A 23537-nucleotide genomic window follows, 5' to 3' on the forward strand; every position below is an offset into this window, starting at 1 on the left:
CTTGGGTGGGACGGATTTACGCAACACGGGGCTTAAAAAAGTGATGAATTGGAACCTGAAGCGGAGTGTGCCTTTCCAGCTCATTTCCAGCCAAATGAGACTTGAAATATGCAAATTGCATTCGAATGCCGGAAAGGAAAAACTCCCTATAGGATCCTGCCCAAGGAAAGCACTGTGGATTAGCGCTGCTCCGAAACCATACTGAATTTCTTCATTTCAAAGCAGGCTCGGGGCATGTTACTCACTTGCTGGGAACGGGTAAGGCAGAGAAAAAACCCCTCCACCCGCTGCGGGGGAATGGGTAAGGTCATGGAGAAACCACCCCCTTTGCTTTCCTGAAAATGAATGTGTCATGTGTTTATAAGGTGTGCCTGCCTGGGTTTGTGTTGGCACACGGAGAAATGCCTGCAGGGTCAAATCTGCTTGCCGCCTCCTCCGGCGGGCAGTCCCGCAGCAGCTCCGGCTCAGGAATGCCAGCCTCGGTGTATCCAACACCATGGATGCACCTGGGATCCAACAGACCTTGGCTTACGTTTACATTTGGGATCCAACAGACCCTGGGTTAGATTTACATTTGGATTGATATGAAATACCAGGACTGGGAGAGTTTAAGATTTCACAGAATCCCAGAATGGTTTGGATTGGCAGGGGACCTCGAAGAACGCCTCATTCCAGCCCCCTGCCATGGGTAGGGACACCTTCCACTAGACCAGCTTGCTTCAAGCCCCATCCAACACTTATTTCTCCCAGTGTGATGTGACAAAGCACACACTGTGTGTCTCCTTGGGTGGAAAAACCATGTCAGTGAGGTTTGGTCCAGCCTGAAGCTTGAACTGAAGCTTTGGGTTTCTTTGGAAGAAGCTTGTGTTGATTTCTGCATCATCCAAAATGCTCTACCTACATGAAGACTAGCTCTTTTCTAGCCAATTAATACAGACTTAATTAATATCTGGAGTCTATATCTCATCTTACTGAATTTTCTGTGGATTTCCTCCCCATTAATACCAAACTACACAGGGCAAGAACCACTCAGAAGCTCACAGCTCTGCAGTGGGCTGAGTGTTCATACCAGTTTCTCATCCCAGCACTGCCTTTATTCTTCACTCAAATAAGAGGTGACAAAAAAAGCAGAAACAAGCAAAAACACTCGTCCCGCAAAATCATTTTTAGAATTTTACCAGGTGGAAAAATGTTTGACCTGTTAGCTGCAAAAGGAGAATCAGGAGAGGTGATGAGAACCAGCCTGTGCTGAAGGCAAGGAAGCACCAGCAAAATTAAAACCTACAGCAGCTTGTTTGTTGACATAAAGTTGATTAAAGAAAGACCTGATGCAGCTGACAACATCTGTGGCCTGGAGAGCAGATAGTGCTGCAGGAGGCTGCAGATCTCAGACCAAAATCTTGTGTCAGTCACACCCATGCAAACCACACTGCTGAGGCCTTGAGTGCCAGAGGAAGCCAAACGACTGCGTAAATAGAGCCCACAAACCACCCAGCCACTCGCAGGGAGCAGGCAGAGCCATCCCTGCTCCTCCGTGGAACCAGGAGATGTCGGACATTTGGATTAAATGACCTGGATTATAGTCTCAATCTTCAGAAAAAAAACCCAAACCAAACCAAACAAACAACAAACAACTGAGAGGGAAGAGTATTTGTCATTTAACAAGAGAGCAATGCAATTAAACACAGGATTTTGTTAATCGTATGAAGCAGCAATTTAAATTTAATTTAAATTTGAATCAAGCTCTGCAGCCATCATTTAGGCAAATCCAGCTGGGGTTTTACCTGAGTAGGAGAACAGGCTCTGGAAAATTCAAATAACTTTGTGCCCTGAGATGACTTTTCGAAGATGCCCGTGATAAAAAAAACTCTGGAAACTTTTAATTGACGAAGTCTGTTTGCTTCAGAAAACACGGGACAAAAGAGTGAGTCCTGGGAAGAAGTCAGTTTAAGTTCTGGCAAGAAGTCAGGATAGCTCTGCAACACTGTCCCCCCCCAGATGTGGTAGTTGGTCCTGCCAAAATGAAAATGAGCCTAATCCAAGCATCAAAACCATACAGAAGGCACTAATTAATGTAAATACATTTAAATGAAAAATACTTCTCACATAGAGATAGGCAAATGCTCTGCAGAATCATTTTTGTGTGCTAAACCAGCACATCATTTAGTTGTGCTAAACCAGCAGCAAGGCGAGGCACTTCTGGTTTGTTAGCTTTAAACACTGAGCAAAGGCTTTAATCGGAAGAATCTCTCCCTCTAAAGAGCTCTGATGGTGCGTCTTCAACCCAATACGTCTCCACAACATGTCCTGCCTTTGATAACACACCATCTTTCAATTAGGTTTCACTTAGTACAAGTATTTGGATCACCAGCTGCCCCACTGGATGCAGTTGCTCTGTAACTGGGTGAAAAATTAGGAGTTGGAGTCAGATTATGAAAACTGGCCTGGTCCACAAAATCAGGATGAGAAGTAGGACTGCTCCAAGTATTAAACCCTGCTATGAAACTCTTCATAGCTCACCTTCATTTTAAGTGATGCTTCTCCTCTGGGATGTCACACGTCTCCAGTATCCTCACTTAACTGCAGAGAAGTCCCTGCTCTGAACAGTTAGTCACTCTCTAGTCCTGCCCTCAGATCATGATTCATTTAGAACCTGCCTTTGAGCTACTATTTATTTAAGCCCCACCCTAATATGTTATAACGTAAAAGTCTGAGAATGCAGAACTCTTAAAACCTATCACATCCTAGTAAAAGCAGGACTGTTTAAAGGACATGCCAGAAGGTCCTGGGCACCATTGTGTCCCAAAGATTGGATGACAGCTCTCCACAAAGGCTCCTGAGAAGAGGGATTTGAACCAAATTTCTACCCCCAAAGTCTTCATCTCTGCATCAGCAGCACATATGGTACAAGGCCGTGGGATCTCCCTCAGATGGGTTTTTCCCATATGTTTACCACATCAGTCCCAGAAGATGAGAAAGCATCTACCACTCAGAGTCCCTTTGCTCTAGGAAGGTATCTCAAACAGTGGCACTGACTACTAATCCTGTACCCACACTTCCCACAGCCAGCGCTGCAGATTTCCAGTATTTCATTTTTAAAATATTTGAATCGGTTTAACTAAGATACCTGGGCACTGATAGCCCAGAGGGTTGGCAAGAGCAAAATATTAGATTGTTAAATATATATGGCCCCAACTATCTCCACCCCACCTTTATGGCATATTTTACAGAATCATAGAATATGCTCAGTTGGAAGGGACCCATCAGGATCATCGAGTCCAACTCCTGATTTTTATGCACCTATAAGCTAAGTGGTACAATCATAATGATACATTTCAGAGGCCAAAGAGCAAAGAAGGAAGAATATGATAGATACAGAGACAGCTACCCTAGAACTCCATATATCATGATGATGAGAACTCATACAGAGGAGCTGACTCGGACCAAGCTCTTTAAATCATGAGCATCCATGAAGAGCTTTGAGGGTTTTCACAGTCTGGGTCAGAGCCAGTTCCCTCCTCACCCAGCAGGCTTCTCTGGAACCTCCTGTTCATCACTCCTGAGTGTCTCTGTGACAAACCCCGGCTCCCGCATCACTGAAGAAACGCAGTGCCCTGTCCTCCAGGACAAGGACATCCTCACCACGAATGAACCCCCATCAAACAGCACAAAGATGGAGATGACATTCCCATCCTCAGCCCTTATGAGCTCCTACCTCCTGGAGCATCCCGCTGGTGTGGTGTCCCGCTCCGCCGCCCGCAGCTGGACGTGAACGAAAGAGTTAACGGAGCGCCGACGTCAAACCGGCACGACATGCGCGGGGCTCTGCGGGGACCGGCTCTGCGGGACCGCGGGGAGCAGTGCCAGGGGTTGCTCCGGGAGCACAGCTCTCCCAGCTTTCCAGCCCCCGCTTCCGAACCGCGAGTGTCCCCGGGCGGGGGGAATACCGGCGTGCGGCCGGGGAACCGCGTGCGGAGCTCAGTGATTCATCCCGGCTTGTAAAAACAGGAGACGTGGAAGTCTCTTTGTTTCGCCGGCTGCTGCACCAGCGAACAGACCTCTCTTTGTGCGGCGCTCGGCTATTTTAAAGCTTATTAAACAAAGGAAGTTACAGCGAAAAGCAAGCGAAAGACTAAACAGCTCGGCACCACTTAAGGGAAACATCACGTAGGAAGGGGACGATATTGGGGGCTGACAGACTGGCAGCAGGGAGGACGAGCGGGGACGTTGTGCAGCCCGGCACATACACCGCTGGCACTTGGCCCCGCGCCGCCCTCGACCTCCACCGCGGACCTCAGCAGTTTACATTAGTGTCCAGATGTTTATTTAGCCACTCTCTCCTGAAAGCGAGGTGCGGCCTTGCTCCTCTTTTTTGACCGAAATGCCCTTTGAAACACAAGCAAAACGAAATCAGTTCTGTTTATCTTAGTGGCTTCTGGCTCACGAGCTACCAAGATACAAGCGTGGAGCCCCGTCGTGCCTCTGCCCCGAGCTGCTGGCTGGACACGGCCCTCGGTGGCAAGATTAGAATTCTGCTATCCAGCACTTGGGAGTAACAGAGATGTCTTTAAAGACGAAATAAGAGAATTTAAGAATTTACTCTGCAGTCGGTGTAGCTGCACGGACAGTGCAGGCAGGGAAGGGTCTCCCAGCAAACAGCCTGGGAAGAGAAATGGGTTTTCAAAATCAGAGAGCACACAGCAGGAACTCTCATTACACCACCTCTGTCCACTTAAACCTTGAATATTCCCACAGGCCACAACTGACATTATCTGGACTTGATGTACTGCAGAAAGCTCTAAATGAGACTGATCTAACTCAAGGAGATGGAAAGGTGCTGCTTAGCACCATTTGGGTGTATCCTGCATGGACAGGGAGGTAGCTCCTGAGAAACAATACGTTTACTCCATCCCTCAATTTTATCACATTTTGACTCCATAAAAACTTGGACTTGGCAAGACCAGCACTTTATCTGGAAAAGATACTTGTTCCTTCTTATAAATCAGGGGATGCACTGAGCGTGTCTTCCCCCAGATCCAAAATGCTATATTAGCTGAGTGGATCCTGCACTTCTGTCTGCAGGACAAGCGAGGCTGAGGACAGCTGCCCAATGCCAAACACAACGTTACAGGGTGGCCTCCTTCCTCATCATCAAGATCTTGAGTCACAAATCCGTCTGAGACACAGCAGTTGCCTGAGCTGGGAGCTGGACAGGGTGATAAATGCAGGAATAAAATAATATATATGTTACAATAACATAAATAAGTGTGGTCTGTTTCCTCAGGCAGCACTGAGCGCCTGCAGAGCTTCTTATAGGTAATTTTGTTTCATTGCAAAGCTGCAGGGCCATATCAGCTCACAGCAAAAGATCAGTATAACGTTAGGAAAATAAATTCCCTTCGTGTCAGTTGCAACCAGGTAATTTTGCAGGTAATTCTTTTTTCTCTACTTTAGAAAGATAGGGGCACTGTGCACGGTCAGTCCTGCAGCTGGAGCCACGAGGGCTTGGGCTGGTTTGCAGATTAAGCACTGCTTGGGTAATGCGTCAGGACTCAGGAACACTGACAGCACTCCGGGGCACAGAGTTCCCTCTTTGCCAGCTTTCTGTCGGATCCCAGCTCGTGGGACTGCAGGTCCCGCTGTGCAAGCGGCAGTGCTCCCTCTGCTCGCACTGATGTCAGCGCAATCCGCTCGTTAGCTCGCTGGAAGATTGGCTGCTCATTTCCTTGCTCCTCCTGTCATTAACTCACAGCTTAAAAAAGTATACGCACATGTTTTAACCGCTGCTTTCCGAAACCCATCAGCTCAAAGCCAGGATGCCGTCCTGCATGGCGCTTCCCCCCAGCCACCGATTCCTTTCTGCTGCAGGGCTTCTGAGAATCACCCTGCGAACACGTATGCCGAGATCCTCCCTCTCTCTCTGCTGTTGTTGCAACTCTGGATTTTCTAAACTACGTCTGTCAGGAAGGAGACAGGAAATTCGAGTCACACTTGCAACAGCTGTGCCATGCCTACTATCAGTCTCAAATGACGTAGTTTGGCTTGGGTGGCGCGGGGCCAGGAACTGGCGAGAGCGGAGGTCAGGAAGATAGGTCACTGTTTATACTGCTCCTGCACTTGGGAGCATGCCGAGGCTATTTGCTTTCTTCCTATCTATACTGTTTCTCCTTCCGTTTTTCTTTAATAATGTGGAGCCCAAGCATCCTGTTTTCAAAACATCTGACTGTTTTGCTATTTACCAGTGACAAACTGAAATGCCTTTGAGTGAAGCTGGCAGTGAACAGGACACTTGGCGCATGGAAAGACCTGCCCGATGAAGGACGGTTGCAGCCTCCTCATGAAGATGCAGGTTTATAACCTTGCACTGTCAGAATGTCAGACTGCAGAGTTTGCCACCAAACCCTGAAAACCACAAGCCCCCCAAATTATGCGGGGTTGAAATGAGATGATCTTTACGGTCCCTTCCAACCCAAACCATACCATGAATTGTGTCAATATTTACTGCTGCTGAGGAAAGGGAAGTGAAGTGTGAGGCCATTTTATGCTTCTCTTTCACAGATGAAAACTGTGAAACTGGAAGTTGACCAAAAAGCGCAAACGTTTCCGAAATGGGTTATGAAAGAACAAAGTTTCAGGAACCTTTAGCTCGACCCAGCTGTAAGCCATCTGCACACAGAGAGACCACAACTTTTAATTGCTACATAAGCAATTTAGTTAAAAGTCTTTCACCTTCACGAGTCCAGATTTGTCACTCAGCAAAAATAAGTAACCTCAAACCGAAGGCCATCAGTGTCCATATTAGAGGTGCAGCCTAAACCCTTCTCAACTTTCATCCAGCCTTCCTTCAACACAAATTCAAACAAAAAAATAATATTCCTTTCTTGAAAGCTCGACCTATAAAACTTTTACTGCTTCCTTTGACCCTGCACGTCGTGGTAATCCCTACCAGAGGAGGAAGGTGAAACAACATGGGATTTATTTGCTCAACTTTCTTCTAAAAACTCAGTTTATGATTCAGCATTTCTGATTTCAGTAATTTCCAATTAAGAAAAAAAATAATAATAACATGAGGTTTGTGCAGAACCGGGTTTAAAACCACGGCAGCTGGGCAAAGACATGGATGCGGCTGGCATAGCCCTCATCCTGCATCCCGCAGCCAGAGCAGGTTCGGGCTGGGAATGTGGGACCGTCACCGCTCCAGCGGATAACGCGGGGCTGGAACAGCTGTCTTGGATCCTTGGAAGAGGCAGGCACAGGGCTGGGAGCTGCCAGCCCGTCTCGGGGGTGTGCCGGCTCTGCTGGCAGCCCCGGGCAGCGGCGGGGAGGCGGCCGGGCCCCGAGGCAGGGAGAGCAGCCCGCCCGCAGAGGCCGCCCCGGGAGGGACGGGCAGACTCGGGGAGATGCGGGAGCGAAGCTGGGCTGATGCGGGGGAGCCCGGATCCAGCGGGGAGCGGGGCTGGAACGCCAGCTCCCAGAAGTTGCACACAGGCGCTCAGACCTTGCGTTTCGTTTTTCTCCCTTTCTGCTGCTTCTCAGGATACTCCCGGGACTCTGCTCTACTCCTGACTTTAAACACACTTAGGCACTTGACTCCTCGTCCAAACCCTCACGACTCCCCTTTCGCTCACATTAGAAACTCCGAAAGAACTGCTGCCCTCGGAGATCATTCCCTGTGCACCATCCTTGCCTTCGCACCCTCAACATGTGCTGCCAAGTGATGCCGAGCCAGCCCAGAGCATTAAAAAACAAATTAAAACGCTACCGAAAGCCAAAACAATGAAGTTAATTGACTTTTGGAGTTGGTAAATGCGTTTGCACAGTGTTTCTGGTCATGTCGGCTCCAAGGGACCAGCGATAACTGAAACCTCTTTAATTCTCAGAAATGAGTCGGCGACAGGGATCACTCTACTTTCTCCACACCATCCCGCATTGCCCTCCCCACGCCACTCCGCATCGCTCTCCCCACAACGTTCCGGATCGCTCTCTCCACGCTGCGCGCCGCTAGTTTTTCTTGGTCGTGCCTCCGTGCACCCCCTTTCCCGACACTAACTTGGAGTTGCTGTCCTGGACAGGCGCGCGGACTGGTCTGGCATCAGTCTGCCGTGCCCCTCACCGCTCCGCATCCTCGTCCTGCATGCCCATCCCGCATCGCTGCCCCGCTCCGCATCCCAGTTCCGCATCCCCACTCCGCATCCCCGTCCCGCATGTGAGCTCACCTTGTTGGATGCCATCTCGCTGACGGAGCGGTAGGTCTGGATGGTCTCCAGCTGATCCAGGCACCAGTCGAGCTCCTCCAGCGTCTCCATGGCCAGCTTCTGGTAGGGCTCCTCTGCGAAGAGGCACACGGACATGTACTCGGGTTGGCGCTGCGGCCGCCTGTCCATGGCGGGGCCGCCCGAGCCGCCGCCAGCGCCGCCGGAGGTGCCGCTCCGCTCCCTCATCACGCGGCCGCCGCTGCGCTGCCCCGGCCGCCGGCACCGAGTCCCCGCCCGCCGCTGGCACCGGCCCGGCCCCGGCCCCGGCCCCCGCCCCTGCCTGCCCTGGCCCTGCCCCCGCGGCATGGGGGGAACGGCGCGCCCCCCGGGCAGGGCCGGGCAGGGCTCGGGGAGCGTCAGTCCCGGCGCCCCCGCCCCGGCTGCTGCGGGGCTGGGGCCGCCCCCGCCGCTCCGCGCTACCCGCGCCCGGGATGATGGTTCCGAGCCAGCCCCGCTCCCAGCCCGGCCGGGCCCCGCAGCTGCCAGAGCCTGCACCCCAACAGCCCTGAGCCTCAACGACAGCACTGCTCCCCAACAGTCCTGCTGCCCAAAAACAGCCCTGCTGCCCAACAACAGCCCTGCTGCCCAACAGTCCTGCTCCTGAACTGCCCTACTCTCCAACAGCCCTGCTGCCCAACAGTCCTGCTCCTGAAGTGCCCTGCTCTCCAACAGCCCTGCTCTCCAATAACAGTCTTACTTCCCAACAGCCCTGCACCTCAACAGTCCTGCTCCCCAGCCCTGCCTGGTTCTGCTCCCCACCAGCCCTGCTCCCCAACCCCAACTAGGCCCATTTCCCAATCTCTCCAGCTTCCCAACCCTGCCTGGCCCTGCTCCCTGTCAGCACTGGTTCCCCAGCTCTGCTGGCTTTGCTCCCTCCCAGCTCTGCCCATCAGCCCCACACCCCACTGGTCCCACTCTCTGCTGTGCTCCCCCGCAGGCCCCGCACCCCGACCCTGCTCCTGTTCCCCGCTCCCACCGAGCTGTGCTCCCTGACCCTGCCAGCAGGACAACATGCTCCCGAGCGGCTCTTGGCGTAAAAGTTAAGGTTTACATAAGCGGATACAGTGAATCATAAAATCTCCCCATGAATGTAACTGCTTCTCATAATGCTGGTGACATATGCTTACCCCATAAATCTGTCAAAGTTAATGGATTCAGCATTTCTAATGGCACTGGCTGAGCAGGTAACAGTGACATCAGAGGTCAGGATTGTTAAGATACACACTCAGTGAAGGATCTGCTCTATAGCACACACAGACATGAGCACCTCTGCCTTCCCTACCAAACCCTTGTGTCCTCGGGGAAGGGAACCACACTTTGTGCTGGTATCTTCCTAAGGACACATCCCCTCCATCACTGACCATAAAGCAATGGACATCACTGGATAGAGACTGTACATTAAATATTGAAAATAAATGCTGCCAAAGGGTAATTCAGCAATAAACTTGGCACAGACATGTTTTAAAGATTTGGTAAATCCAAATCTTTTTGGCATTAAAAGTTAATGGTGTTTTTTCTGTGCTCACAGAGCTCCAAACATGGCAAGTCATTCTCATTCCTGCATACTTCTGTGCTGCATGTATTAAAAAGCAGGTAGAAGTGGCCAAAACACACAGAACTCGGTTTGTTTTTCTTTTTAACAGGCATATTTTCTATCAGCTACTTTATCATGTAAATTAGTTTACCTGGAAGGACTCAAATTCCTTGTTACAGAAAATGTTTAGATCAATAAAACTAAACAGGCTAGACTGTAAGTTTGGGAATAGGAAAGAAAACCATCTCCTCAGACAAACTATAGACCATATGTTTAAATACTGAACCACACTGCATTAAATTCCTGCATTCCCTTGCTCTGAGACTCCTCAGGAAGAAGAACCACAGCATTTGTACATTCCTGAGGAGGAGAAGGAACAGGTTCACAGAGACTGTGGCACAAGACCCTAATATTAGTCTTTTGCAGGATTTCCAGCCTTGCCTAGGCATGGGGTTGCAGGACCCACTGCCCTTGTCACTTTGCTTCAAATCTTCACCTCTAAAAGAACCATCAGGACAAAGCAAGACCAAAAATAGAAATTTACACTTGATATTGAAGGATTTGTGTTCCCCAGAGCTGACAAATGGTTCAGGAGATTCCCTTACTTTGTAATATGAGTTTTATGTAATAAAAGAAAAAACACAAACAAACCAAGGAAAGCTATTACACCCTAAGGAGATCAATGTGAATTAGGAAACTTCAAGGCTTAGGTATAGAGCAAGAGGGTTTGGCTCTAAATACTTTATATTTCTTTTTGCTTTTCAGAAGATGAGACAAATATACAGTGAATATTGTATGCATTTGTAATGTTTTTCAGAATCTTTAGCAGAGTGTATCAGGACACTTTAGCAGAAGGACTCTCCTTCCTTTGGTTTCTGCCTTTCTGCCTCGTTCCAGTGAGGCTCCTGTAAACAGTGGGGGTCCCTTGAGGCTGCAGCCTGGTTTAGTCATGTAAAACATGAGCATTATCACTTGCCTGGGCCTTTTCATCAAAAACATTTAGAGGCCATTAGATTAACGATTTAAATGCAGATGAAAACTTCCACTTAAAATATCTCGTTTCAATAGCAAAGTCACACTAAAGTGAAAGTAAACAGTTCTTCCAAAATATCATTTTAAGGGGAAAAAAGGGTGAGTTCTTCTGCTGTTCCAGTCTAGAAGTGGATTTCCATACAAACACACCGTGAACATTTTATTTCAGAACTTGTTGGGTTTTTTTCTGATGCTGGCCAGCCTGCCCACAGCTCCCTCCGGGTCTTGGGACCCAGGAGAGATGCACCACCTGCATCCCTGGGTAGCCTTTCTTACGTGTCTTGGTTTCAACTTATCCAAATATTTATTTATTTTCACTCATTTTCATAAGCAAATGAGACTGGTGAAATGAGACTCTGAAGATGTGCAAGTGCCTTCCAGCTTCTCCTCCCTCCCTGCCCTTCGTGGTCATCAGTCAGTCATTTCTGAACCTGCTGCTGATTTTGGCTTCAGTTGCTTGGTCAGTAAGTATGTCACAGATACCACATTGCCACCCATTTCAAGAAATTAGACAGTCAGGCAGAAGAAGAGACACTATCCTCCTCGACAGCAGGAAGAGAGCCCAAGTTCACCCCTTCTTAGAAACTCTATAACTGTCCCCCAAAGCCACCAAGTGACGCAGTTTGAGACAATCAAACCGGAAACCCAAGTCTTATCAAGCCAGCCCTCCCTGGCTGGTGCAGCTCCACTAACTCTCTGCTCGTTAGCTTGTTGTGGCTGTTTAGAAATAAGCTGTGAAAGCACATGCTCGGATTCCACGCATAAGGCTAAGCGGTAGATGCTTTTTTCAAAACAGGACATAAAATTAAAATGCATACTCCAGGTCCCTGGGAAACGCTGTAAGATACACACCTATCCAAATGTAACAGGCAGGTATAAAGCCAGTTAGAAGTTGCTCTTCTACAAATGTAAACAATTTTGTGTGGAAATGATCTTAAAAGGGAATAACGAACATTTTCTAGCTTTCTTAATATTTAATATTTACGGATATCATAGAATGGTTTGGATTGGAAGGCACTTTAAAGCTCATCTTGTTCCAACCCCCTGCCATGGGCAGGGACATCTTCCACTAGTCCAGGTTGCTCCAAGCCTTGTCCAATCTTACCAAGAATTCCTTCCCAATATCCCATCTAACTCTGCCCTCTGGCAGTGGGAAGCCATTCCCCCTTGTCCTGTCCCTCCAGGCCCTTGTCCAAAGTCCTTCTCTAGCTCTCTTGGGGCCCCTTTAGGCGCTGGAAGGGGCTCCAAGTTCTCTCTGGATCCTTCTCTTCTTCAGGCTGAACACTCCCAGCTCTCCCAGCCTGGCTCCAGAGCAGAGGACAAAGATGAAGTGCCCTGGGATTCTCTCATCAAGTGGCATCTGTGTTGCTACAGTGATTCACATAAACAGTAAACAGAAGTTTAGATGCTACATGACATGTTCTTTCCCTGAATCCAACGTGAGCATCACACTGACATCAGCAGTGCAAGGGCCTCTGCCAGAAACACTCCTAAACCTTCTCCACTCGCAGACTTTGATAACCTTCCTGGTACAGCTGAGGCACATGGTCACTTACGGAAACAGTCCTGCAATTTCTGGATATGGTCTCCTGGAATCCTACACGACGCCTCTTCAAGTGTATCACGTTTCAGTTTATATTTGGGTGTTGCATAACCAAGCCCTAACCCCTAAAGTTATAACCGTTGTTTTGTCATTTTTTTCTAGGGCCTTACCATAAAATCATTTCTCAGACAGAACAGGGAACTAAGTAACGAAAGGAGATAGTTTCAGTTTTTAAATGGTGTTTGTGCAGGCCTTTTGATCATGGTGGCAATCTAGCAGGAACTGAGGTGACATTTCATCACAAGACCTGACTTGCTGCCAGTCCCTCTGAGGACAGACAGGCTGATCCTTCAGAAGCAGCACACCACTTCATGTTCTCCACTGGCACTCAGAACGCTCTGATGTACTGAAATGCAACTCAGTTATGTGCCGTTATTTTGCAATAACTACATTTTTGGTATTTTACCCCATCTATTTATTTTTCAGCTCTGTAGGGTGATGGAAGACACAGTATCTCTCACTAGAGAAGTGACTTAGCAGACTGTTTTTAGAAGCTTTTTCCCATTTACTGACTTGTCTGTTCTCTTGTTTTTCTCTCACAATCATTTAGGTTGGAAAAGCCTTTAAGACCATCAAGTCCAACCCTTCCCTCAGCACTGCCAAGGCCACCACTAACTCATGTCCCCAAGTGCCACATCCACACAGGTTTTAAATCCCTCCAAGGATGGGGACTCAACCACCTCCCCAGGCAGCTGTGCCAGGGCTGGACAACTCTTTCCATGAAGAAATTCCTCCTCATGCCCAACCTGAACCTCCCCTGGCACAGTTTGAGGCCATTTCCTCTCATCCTGTCCCTTGTTCCCTGGCTTCACCAGGGAACATCCAGCTGGCTCCACCCTCCTGTCAGGGAGTTGTAGAGAGCAAGAAGGTCCCTTCTGAGTCTCCTTTTCTCCATACTGAGCCCTCCCAGCTCCCTCAGCCACTCCTGGTGCTCCAGCCCCCTCCCCAGCTCTGCTCCCTTCTCTGGATATGCTCCAGCCTCCCAGTGTCTTTCTTGTTGTGAGGGGCCCAACACTGACCCCAGGATTTGAGGTGTGGCCTCACCAGTGCTCAGAAAAAATTGAAAGAGTGAGAGCTGTTAATGAATATGAACTTGAGGCTTTTTTCTTCTTGAATATTTGGAAAGTAAAAGGCTTTGGAGATCATCCTCTTTTCTGGGAGTAGTTCAGTACAAGGCCAAACACACACTTCATCAGGAGGTCCATGAAGTGTTGCAGATGGGAAGAGGGGTTAATATGACAAACTCTTGCCCGACACTCTCCCACCAACCTGGTCTGTGCCATCCTTCTCCCAGCTCAGAGCTGGCCAGGATATTTCTGAGCATGAGGGCAATGTTATCTGCAGCTGCAGCCTGGTTCCTTTCTTATCCCGCAAACCCACTGTTCCCATCCGGTGACCAAATGCCACAAGCCCCATATGGCAGCACGGTGGGATGGTGGGGCAGAGACTCCAGCCCCAAAGCTGTGGGAGGGAATGATGGCTTTGCCCTCAACTGACACAGAAGATGACCCAAGTTAGGAAACATTTTGAAACTAGATCCAAATGCCCAAATTTAAAGTGTTGGGTTTTTTTTTCTCTCTCTCCTGATTCCCTCATGATTGTCTCTTGCCATCCCAGTCCCTTTAAGTAAAGACTTGAAGACATGGCATGTCTTGCTTCTGGCAGAAAGTGTAATGGCTAAAAAGTTTTAAAAGTTTTAAGAGTTGTCAAAATACCACATCCCAAACAGGTAAGTTAAAAAAATCAGAGAGGAATTGCAATTCTCTTTGCTCAACAGAATACTGCAGGTGACAAATGTAAGCTTTCCATGATCTAGGAGGTTACTATTCCCAAGAGGATTCAATATTGGGAACACATTGTCCAATTCAGTGGATGAGAAATGTTGAATACAAATATTTGCCAATATCTTTACAAACTCAGCTCTCCTCGACTCTTACAGATCAAATTATGGACTGACTGTACTGGCAAAAGACTTAACTTCTAATTCTGCAAGGAAAAGGAACAGTTACTTCTAATGGATCACAACTTTCCTTGTAAACCTTAGGCATGTGGAGTTTAAGACTTAAAAAAACCTCTGACAGTCTCTGTCAAAAAGGGCTGATGAAAAATTCCAAGAGAAACTTTTACAAGGAAGACTAAAAGCAAGGCACTGCAGCTTCCAGCAGTGTTTCAAGCTTTATCCATCCTATTCCACATGCGCAGCCACTTGTTTACAGTGCCAGTAAGGCATTTTCTGAGTTATTTATTTTTATTGCATCCTGGTTGCAATAAATTGTGATTACTTATAATTATAAAGTTCTTCAGCATTTGGGGCTGTCCTTCCCACTCCAAACATCCAGCCTGCCTTCAGAGCAGGAATTCAGCTGAGACTCCAGGGTTGGCCACTGAGCTCATCAAAGGCATTTTCCAGTGATTCCAACTGATTTAATAAAATACATTATCCCTCCATTGTAACCTTACCCCAACAACAATTCAGACTCAGGACTGAATCTGTTCATTCAAAAGGAAAATTAATGTGAGCAGATGCTCATTTTTGCCTTGGAAAGGCTTTGATTTTGGATCTGTTCCCAAATCCAGTGTGTACAAAGTGGCAGTAGGCAGGCACTGAAATGTTCCCCCAATGTTGATCAAACTCATAAGATGCAACAAAATCTGAAGCAGATTAACACTCATAAGAAACAAAACATGAAAATATAAGTATTACAGGAGAAAATGATTCCTACCCCTCACTAGTGACAGGGAATTAGACCACTAGTGAGTGACCTAATAATGAGCAGATTTGGTGACTGAGCTTCACCACCACTCTTAGGTGAGCTGGGGCTTTTGGAGTCCTCATGTCCTTGTATGGGAACATGTAAATGTTTATCCTGATGCATGAAGCCACTTGCAGGCACTGAAAACTATGCTTTAGGAAATGTCTGGCAATAAGCTCCCAGGCTCCCAACTGGAAAATACATCGAATGCAATTTTAAAATGTACCTAATTCTCAGGTGAAGCCAGAAGACTCAGCATTAAGGACTATAGAGGACTAAGCTCAGAATTAGCATTTATCAGAGGACCTGAGGACAACCCATTTCTAATGACACTATATTTATTCTAGATTATCATAATTGTTGTCATTATTAGAGATGACAAAAAAGATTGAGAAGGCAGATCCTCTAGTTAATCATGGGAATGGCAGATTAGTATTTGGTGAGTGGATAGATATTTTTATGTCACTGAAGGCTTCATTTATGTTTCTTACTCTTTGACTACTCCTGACTAGAGCTTGTGTCTAAGGAGGGTGGCAGAAACCCTCTCAGTGGGAGCCTCACATCCCAGCTGATCCATCAGCTGAACCCACCTGTGCTTCAGCTGAGACTTGCTTGAACTTAAATCCTGGTGAAGGTTAAAGGAGAGAAAAAGGAAGAAGAAAGAAGGAAAAGAGATGGAGATGAAGAAGGAGGAGAAGGAGGACAAGGAGAAGAAGGAAGAGAAGGAAAGGGATGAGAAGGAAGAGAAGGAGAAGAAGGAATGGTGGTCTGCATGATTTAACAAGGCACCCATATGGTCCTGACTTAGATAAAAGGACCACAGATCCAGATGGCCAAAGGTGCTCCCTGCCTTTCAACAACAGAAAATGGCTATTTTAACCTCAGTAAGTAAGATTCATTATAACCAATATTGCCCTGCAATAATTATCAGCCAGTGTGTAGCATCACTCCAAAACCCAGGAGCGTGTTCAGTAAAACAGGTTTATCAACACAGGACATGCCAAAACTTGATAGAATAGGGCCTTGTGCAGGCTGTCAGCCATTTACCCTTTGCCTTCCCTAATGGATCTGTGGTTGCTTACAGATCGTGTGGACATGTTTACATATTTATCCTTGACAATGCCAAGGGAATAACTGACACCAAATGATTTATTTGTTTTATGTATCCTGTTAGTGCATTCATGACTACCCGTGAGCAGAGAGCTATTTCCTTGAGTTAAACCATTGTTCTGACAGATCCAGCAAAGAGATCTGAGAAAATTGTTCTATAGACGGGTTTGAAAACACACAGGAAACAAAATCAAAGGCACAGAGCACAACTGCCAGGATTCATTTAAGATCTGTAATGAAATAGTTTAAGTCTGATAGTACCAGCTTACAAACTGCAAGCACCGAAAAAACCCTGTATCCTGTAATTACAGGTTTCTTTTATAGATCTCCTGTGCATCTTCCAGTATTCAGGGAGTCTACAGAACAGATTTCCAATTTCTTTTTCAAGCACAAAAGCTACACATGCACCTAAAAGAAGGTGTTATTTGAAAGCAAGATGTATCCAGCAGAACCACCCAATGCCACACATGCCAGCAACACTGTCAGAGCCCGAACATGTTCCCTCTTGTAGGTCTACGGACACTTGCGCACTCCCAGTCCGCTGGACCGCGGGGCTGGAATTAGGAGTAATCTAAAATCATGGGAACACCAGAGCATTTAGATGCACTTCCCCTCCTCCCCACCACTTCATTGTGTGCAATGAAACTAATTATATCTTTTGCAAAGATAAGTGCAGATGTGCTAAGAAAGGCACAAAGCCCCAGCACCCGCGGAACAGGTGGAGCCAGTCTGTTCTTGAGCAATTCCCGAACAAATGGACAAGCCTGCCCTTCTCCCCTTGCCCCATCGTATTTTTGGGACTCTGGTCCGACCAGTAACTCTAGCTGCCCCCTCTCACATTTCTCACACCTGCAGCCTTCATCTGGCCTGCAGGGGAGGTGGGAGTAAGAGCAAAGGGTTCTTGTTGGGTGCCCAGCACAGTGGGCACAGGGAGAGCTGTGGAGCAGGACCGGCGGGAGCCAGAGCGCAGCAGGAGATGGACCGGCTGCAGCCAGAATGGGCACGGGCACTGCATGCAAATGAACAGGGAGCTGGCTCAAAGTAACACTCGAAACAAAAAAATACTTTAGAAATGTAGGGTTTTCTTGTTACCCAATGCTGATACATGAAATTTGGTCAGAAAGGCCTGCGAATGAAATCCCTGTGGAGGGAGCTGACAGGATTAATTGGCAAAGCCAGTGGTAAGGGTACACTGAGGAGGTGGCACTGGAGAAGATCCAGCTGTGGGGGAACACGGACAAAATCCTAACAGGGGCTCAAAAGCAGCAGAAACAATGAAGCCTGTATTCAAGCTGCATTCAGAGATGGCAGAGAAAGATAGAGACAAAAAAAATGAAGTGAAAGCTTTCTACTGCTAATTGCGAAAAATGCCAGGAAATGAGTGAGATGGTGCTGCCAGGAATCCGTGAGACTGAAATTGGTGATGAGAGTGTTTGACAGGTGCTACAGCCTCTGGCAAAAATACAGCCAAGATTTGGGTGACATTTTTCATTTTTCATGGGGGCTTTTATTTTCAAAACAAGGAGCAGGAGAAGTAAACTCTTGTGTTGCACCGCTGAGGAGCCTGGCATTCTAAGTTCCCTAATTAAAGACAGGTCCTTTCTGGGACACACCATTTCAGCTGCCCAGAAAGGCTGCTGGGAAAACTCAGTCCCAAGTAAAACAGCTCCAAAACTGCTGAAGACGTCAAGGCAGTGATTAAACCAGCGCTCGCCAAGAACACCAAGGACAAATACAGGTTCAAACTGGAAGACTCTGGGGAGAAAGCAGAGATGCCTTACCAAGTGAAGGCACGGGGACTGTGGGAAGCAGGATGAAAGGGAGAAAAGAAAACCTCCTGTCTGCAGGGAATGACACAAAACCAAAGGACTTCACTCCGTCCCAAGAAGGAAGAAGGCACAGCTCGTGTGTCCGCCGAGGCAGAGGCTGCCGGTGACGGGAGGAATGCCTGCAGCGTGACTCGGCTGCGACGTGAAGAGCAGCAGACGTCTGCGAGTCACCCCACTGCCATAGTAGCAGTGATGTTTCTGAGTCAACACCAACCAGCCCCAAGCCAGCTGCGGTGTAACCTGAGCACCCTCAATTGCAGCCCAGAGAAATGTCACTTCGGTGGGGGGGCCCAATGCAGCTATCTTTGGCCATCTCAACGTTAATCACCTAAGCTCCCCGCACAGTCAGTGGAAAGTGGCTGGGACCTCCAAGGGGTGATCCTGGTCTATTCTCAGCACACTGCTGTGATGGGCTGAATCACCCCCCTGGAGCTGCCTGTCACTCTCCACTAACTGCAGAAGGCACCTCTCTACCCCAGTCACAGGAACTGACTGGAAGGGACCTCCGGAGGTCACCTGCTCTCCCACCCGCTGCAGGATGATCCCCAGCTAATCATCAGCACCAGCAGTTCTCAAGTAGCTGTAGGGCACTCTCTCTGTCATCAGCCACCAACTGGACATGCAACCTTCATCACCATCCTTGGAACCTGGTGGTCCAGCAATATCCAGCCCTGTCAACAGCCCATCTGTCTGACAATGCCACTTCACTGTCATGTGGGAATGCTGAGAGAAATGGTGCCAAAATGCTCACTGCAACAGGTACACCCACCCATAGCCCTCCATGTCCCACAGCCAGGCCATCCTCACAGGCCTTGGAGGAGGAAGTTGGAGCTTTCAAGCACAATTTGCTGTTGGAAAATCTGCATCTACCATTCCTGATTGACTTTCTTGTTCTATGTGTGTTTGGAAACAGACTGCAGTGGACACCCTCAGTGACCTCTCCAGTGATGAGAAGAGTCTGACTAGTTCCCCAGATTCCCTTCACCTTTCTCAAAGATGGACCTTTTTCCTGTTGACACAGATCTTCCCAAGCACCACAATTTTCCTGAATGACACACATTGACCTTACAGTCACATGACCCAGCTTTTCCAGCCTGAATCTTGTCTGGTGCCATAGACTTGAACACATCCACCTCCTCTAGGCTGCCCCTAACCCTTTGCTCCCTCATTGCCCTCCATCCCTCGCCCTCCCAAGCAGGCTGGAGGGTCATCAGGGCCTGGGCGAGGACTCTGTGAAGACTGAGACAAAAAAGACACTGAGTATTTCGGCCTTTCATGTATGAGTTGTCACAAGGCTGTTTCATTCATAGATCAACACTTTTTCTGAACTTTCTTTCCCTACTTCATACTCATGTTGGAGTCTCCTCACTAGTTACAGCTCCATCAGCCACTTTCCCATGCCTCCCTTGCTCCCAGTCCTTCTCACTCTTTGCCTGCTCTTTTTTGCACTTTGACTCGCTAAGAAGCTCCTCACTTCAACAAGTTGGCTTCTGCTGAAATTCCTGATCTTCCTGCACAACAGGATAGTTTGCTCCCAAGCTCACAATTTGTTTTCTTCAAAAAGCAGCCATCACTTAAGATTGGTCTATAATTTTTAGGTGGCTGAAGTGGGGTGAAATTAATCTTATGACAATGACAGAGTCTTGAGACCAAGCAGTAATAGAAGCCCTCAGCAGCAAACAGAGGAGTTTGTGCAGAGCCCTGGTGTTGGCCAGTCTGTCCCCTCCCAGTTTGCTTTGATCCCAGTTCCTGTAATGTACCCCAAGGTGAGCGGCAGCAGATCAGTCATGGGGGCCCAGCCACTGTTTTGAAGCAAAAATGAAGCATTTCAAGGAAGCTCATACCAAGAGGTCAGCCTGGAGCCAGAGCCAAGCCCTGATGAAGCCAGTTAAGGCAGAACTGGACAAACCTGCAGAAGTCCTGATTGTACCCACCAGCACTGGTTGGGGTGGATCACCACCCAGGTCATGAGAATCAGGTCACCAAGGACTGCTACAGGCTGGCAACTCACTGAGCAGCCCACTGACTGTTAGCAGGAACCAGGCAATCGCTCAGCAATTAGTGCAGGGCAGGGTGATTGTGGTTGATTATCGCAGAGCTGGACAAGGCGCTCGGTTTTGCCAGGCTTTGTGGGAATGGCTGCGGCTGCCCACAAGCAGCACTTCCCAGCACAGTCAGGCCTCCAAGGGCAGCGGTCAGTGTTCCCTGGCACCAGGAGTGCCAACAGCACAGCTCCTTCTATGAGAGGATGGAGACATGGGATACTCCTTCAAGGAGAGGAGGATGACATGGCAGAGGCAACCAACAGCCAGATATCCCACCTGTGATAACCCCAGCTAAGCACTACCCCCAAAGACACCTCAAAAACAGACTAACAAAGAGCAAAGAAAACAGGGAGATGATGCTACTCAAGTATTGCCTTGCAAAGAGCTGGATTTCCCAAATGTTGCTCGGACGAGAGCTTCAGTGGGCATTGCAGTGGAGCACAGAAGATGTTTCAGCATAAAAATTTGTTCCCACAGAATAAATAATATTAATATCTCTCTTCAACTGAGACAGAGCATCAAAAACACTTGGAAAGGACTAGCTAGTAAAAGTCAGCTAATAAAAACTAAAAAAGCACTCTTACATCTATTTTGTGAGTTTTCATGTGTCTGATTACATTCTACATCAGCTTTGAAGACTCTACAGTACAGAGATGAAAGATGCAGATTCCCAAAGCAAAGTTAACACTGCACCTTTTGCATGACAATGAGGAGCAAAAATGAGGTGTAAACACTAAGAAGACCTTAAGGTGGCTGATAGAAGCTTACGAAGCTTCCCAGAGGGGTAATTTCTGATCTGGAGATAAGCCTAAAGGTTTAATCTGAAATGCTAACGAGTAGGAAAACTGGAGAAGTTCTGAGGAAGGATTTAGATTGGAGATACCATCTCCTGTAGGGTGGGATGGAGAGTTTTACCACAAGGCAGTCCCCGTTTCCCAGTGTTTCCCAGTGTCCTTCCCCCCACGGCAGCCACGGCAGCCACGTGCAGGGAACAATGCAGCGGAGCTGCCACAAATCAGAAGGGTAAGTGACAGTGCTTTTATGGTGCCAAATGGAAGTAACAAAATGCAGGAAGCATCCTGTCAGATGTCACTTAGCAGCGATATCACGGGGGAATCTGGGAACGGGATTTGCCTGCATAGTAGGAATTCCTCGGTCCACAGAGAGGGAGAAACAGAAATGACAAGAAGGGCAGAATCTAATCTTGGCCTGTGGAATGAACAGGAAAGATTCCTCAGTTCCAACATTATATCAGGGAGCAAACATAAGGTTTGGCACATTATTGTTTTACTGACCAGGCTTGATTCCTTGCTGTCCAGAAGGATTCTTGCCCTAATCACAAGACACAAAGAAAAATACAATGCAAGAGACTTCCTCTCCCACAAAGGGTCTGACAAAGAGTGTAGCAGATGGACAGAGCATGCAAATGAGAGATCTGCAAGGAGAACACTGAAAATTATTTGTCAGATGGTGCTTTGTGAGGAAATAAACAGACGCTTTGAACACATTTCTGAAGACAGATCACAATCAGGTCATGGTGAATTTTTAAATTAATCGAATCCCCATCACACCTTTACTCAGCATGGTCCTCAAAGTGCAGTGAAAACAGCCTAGAGAGCTGGGATGACGATGCCCATTGACTTGGACAGGCTGCAGAAGGAAGCAAGAGCTGAGCCTAAGGATTGTAAATCCCAATCCCAACTTCCTGCAAATCACAGGGTGCCTGGACTGTATTTTTGTTTCTCTAGCTAAACAAGGCCAGGCTAGGTCACAGCAAGAACATTTTATTGTGCTAGTAGAAGTGTTCTCTTCCCGAGCACATGTGAATGCACGAGTGCAAGAAAGATACTGAAAAACCAGGATATGATTATGAAATGACCCAGCTATCCACCTAGGATTTACCTGTGCCACGCCGGGCATTATCTCCCTTCGTACATGTGGCCTGGCTCTGAGAGGGCTGGGGAGCTTCCACGTGCAGGGAAACCAACTTGAATCCTGGAAGCAACATCCTTGTGCTAACAAGGCACTCCACCTAAACTAATTAGCTCTGCCTTTCAACAGGCTTAATTACGTGGGGCACCATCCTGTGCTGTTGTGGCTAGACAGCTTCCGGTTCTGGAGCTGGCTCATCCACAGCCCGTCCAAGGACTCACTCCTGCGCAGCGCTGCTGGTGCCAGGCTGCGATGCCGGAGCAGGGGCTCTGCCCTCGTCATCCCCCAGAGCCACGCAGTGCCTGTGCCCAGCTCTCTGTGTGCAGAACCACTTGACTGCAGCTCTGCTGCTTGCACCGAAAACTCCTCCTTCCGAAACCCTGAGCTGACTTTCACAACAGGCCTGTGACACAAGAGGAACTCCCCAGACAGACCACAGCAACGATTTCAATTCAAGAAGAGGAAAAAACAACCCCAAAGCGTGAAAGGTGCAAAGCACTAACGGTGCTCTGTGTCACTGCTTCACGAGAGCTTTGCAAACCACAAGCAAGAAGGTCTGTACTTGGATCTGCCCCAGAATCCAGGTGTTACTTTCATCCACATGCCTATCTGGAGCCATTAAATCAGGTTTTGAACTGGGTTAACTTGGAGATAATAAAACTTATGGCCTAAATAGCCTGTCAAGAGTGAAAGTCCCTTGTGGTGAAACAAATACTGGAGTAGGAAATGGAAAAGGAACCACAGGGATGAATCCTGGAAGTTCAAAGCATGATGCCGATCTACTTGAAAAGCTCCACTTGGCCACTGGCATTAGATGTAAAGACAAAGTTTATTAACAATCCTTAGCTCTTCATGAGGAAAATTATTCAGAAATGTTAAACAAGGGTCAGAACAAGGCCACCCATGTCACCACAGCCATGTAGAACAGGACACTGGTAAAATGTTAGACCTGTTTAAGTCAGCTTCCTTGGCTCCTGGGAAGGTTAAAAGGTCACAACTTAACACAAAATTGCCCTACATTTCCTCTCAATTTAATTTCCTGACGTTCTTCAAAATGAAAGTTAAGAATGTGGTTCCTGAAAGCATCCCAACCATAATCCATAGGAATTCTTTAAGACACATATCACCCTTTGTGTCTGCAGACATGGAGAGACAGGACATAGAGTCATCCCTTATGTTTTGAGCCACCATGCCAGCCATTTAAATTATATTAATTATAAAATATAATTAAATGGTGTTTTTTTCATAGCTAAATGTAATTACTTGAAAGCATTATCCTTTAGGATGGAAGCTTAAAAAAACTGATTTAGTTTGGAATTTTAATCTGTTTTCCTACAATAGATATTTTACGTACCCAAGGGGGAAATGTCAGCCTCACCGATTTACCTCATTTGAACTTTCTGCCCTCATTTTGCCTCTCAAAGAAATGACTGGGACTGTCATC

At 47.7% G+C, this 23537-nt stretch overlaps 1 protein-coding gene across 5 annotated transcripts in view; it reads right to left on the minus strand.

Moving 5' to 3' along the window:
* PDE4B (phosphodiesterase 4B) overlaps positions 1-23537 on the minus strand; it is a 173526-nt gene that overhangs the window by 20540 nt on the left and 129449 nt on the right. For 3 of the 5 annotated variants that reach the window (XM_027891113.1, XM_027891114.1, XM_027891115.1), the window contains one exon: positions 8217-8329. In XM_027891113.1, the coding sequence (XP_027746914.1) occupies positions 8217-8329 (113 nt within the window). Of the gene's footprint in view, positions 1-3715; positions 3743-5771; positions 5964-8216; positions 8330-23537 lie in introns of those variants that run through there. The other 2 variants (XM_027891117.1, XM_027891118.1) reach the window with 2 other exon arrangements.

This window comes from Empidonax traillii, unplaced genomic scaffold (assembly GCF_003031625.1).
Source record: "Empidonax traillii isolate 1590-97213 ecotype Southwest subspecies unplaced genomic scaffold, ASM303162v1 scaffold309:size1915965, whole genome shotgun sequence".
NCBI classification, from domain to species: Eukaryota; Metazoa; Chordata; class Aves; order Passeriformes; family Tyrannidae; genus Empidonax; species Empidonax traillii.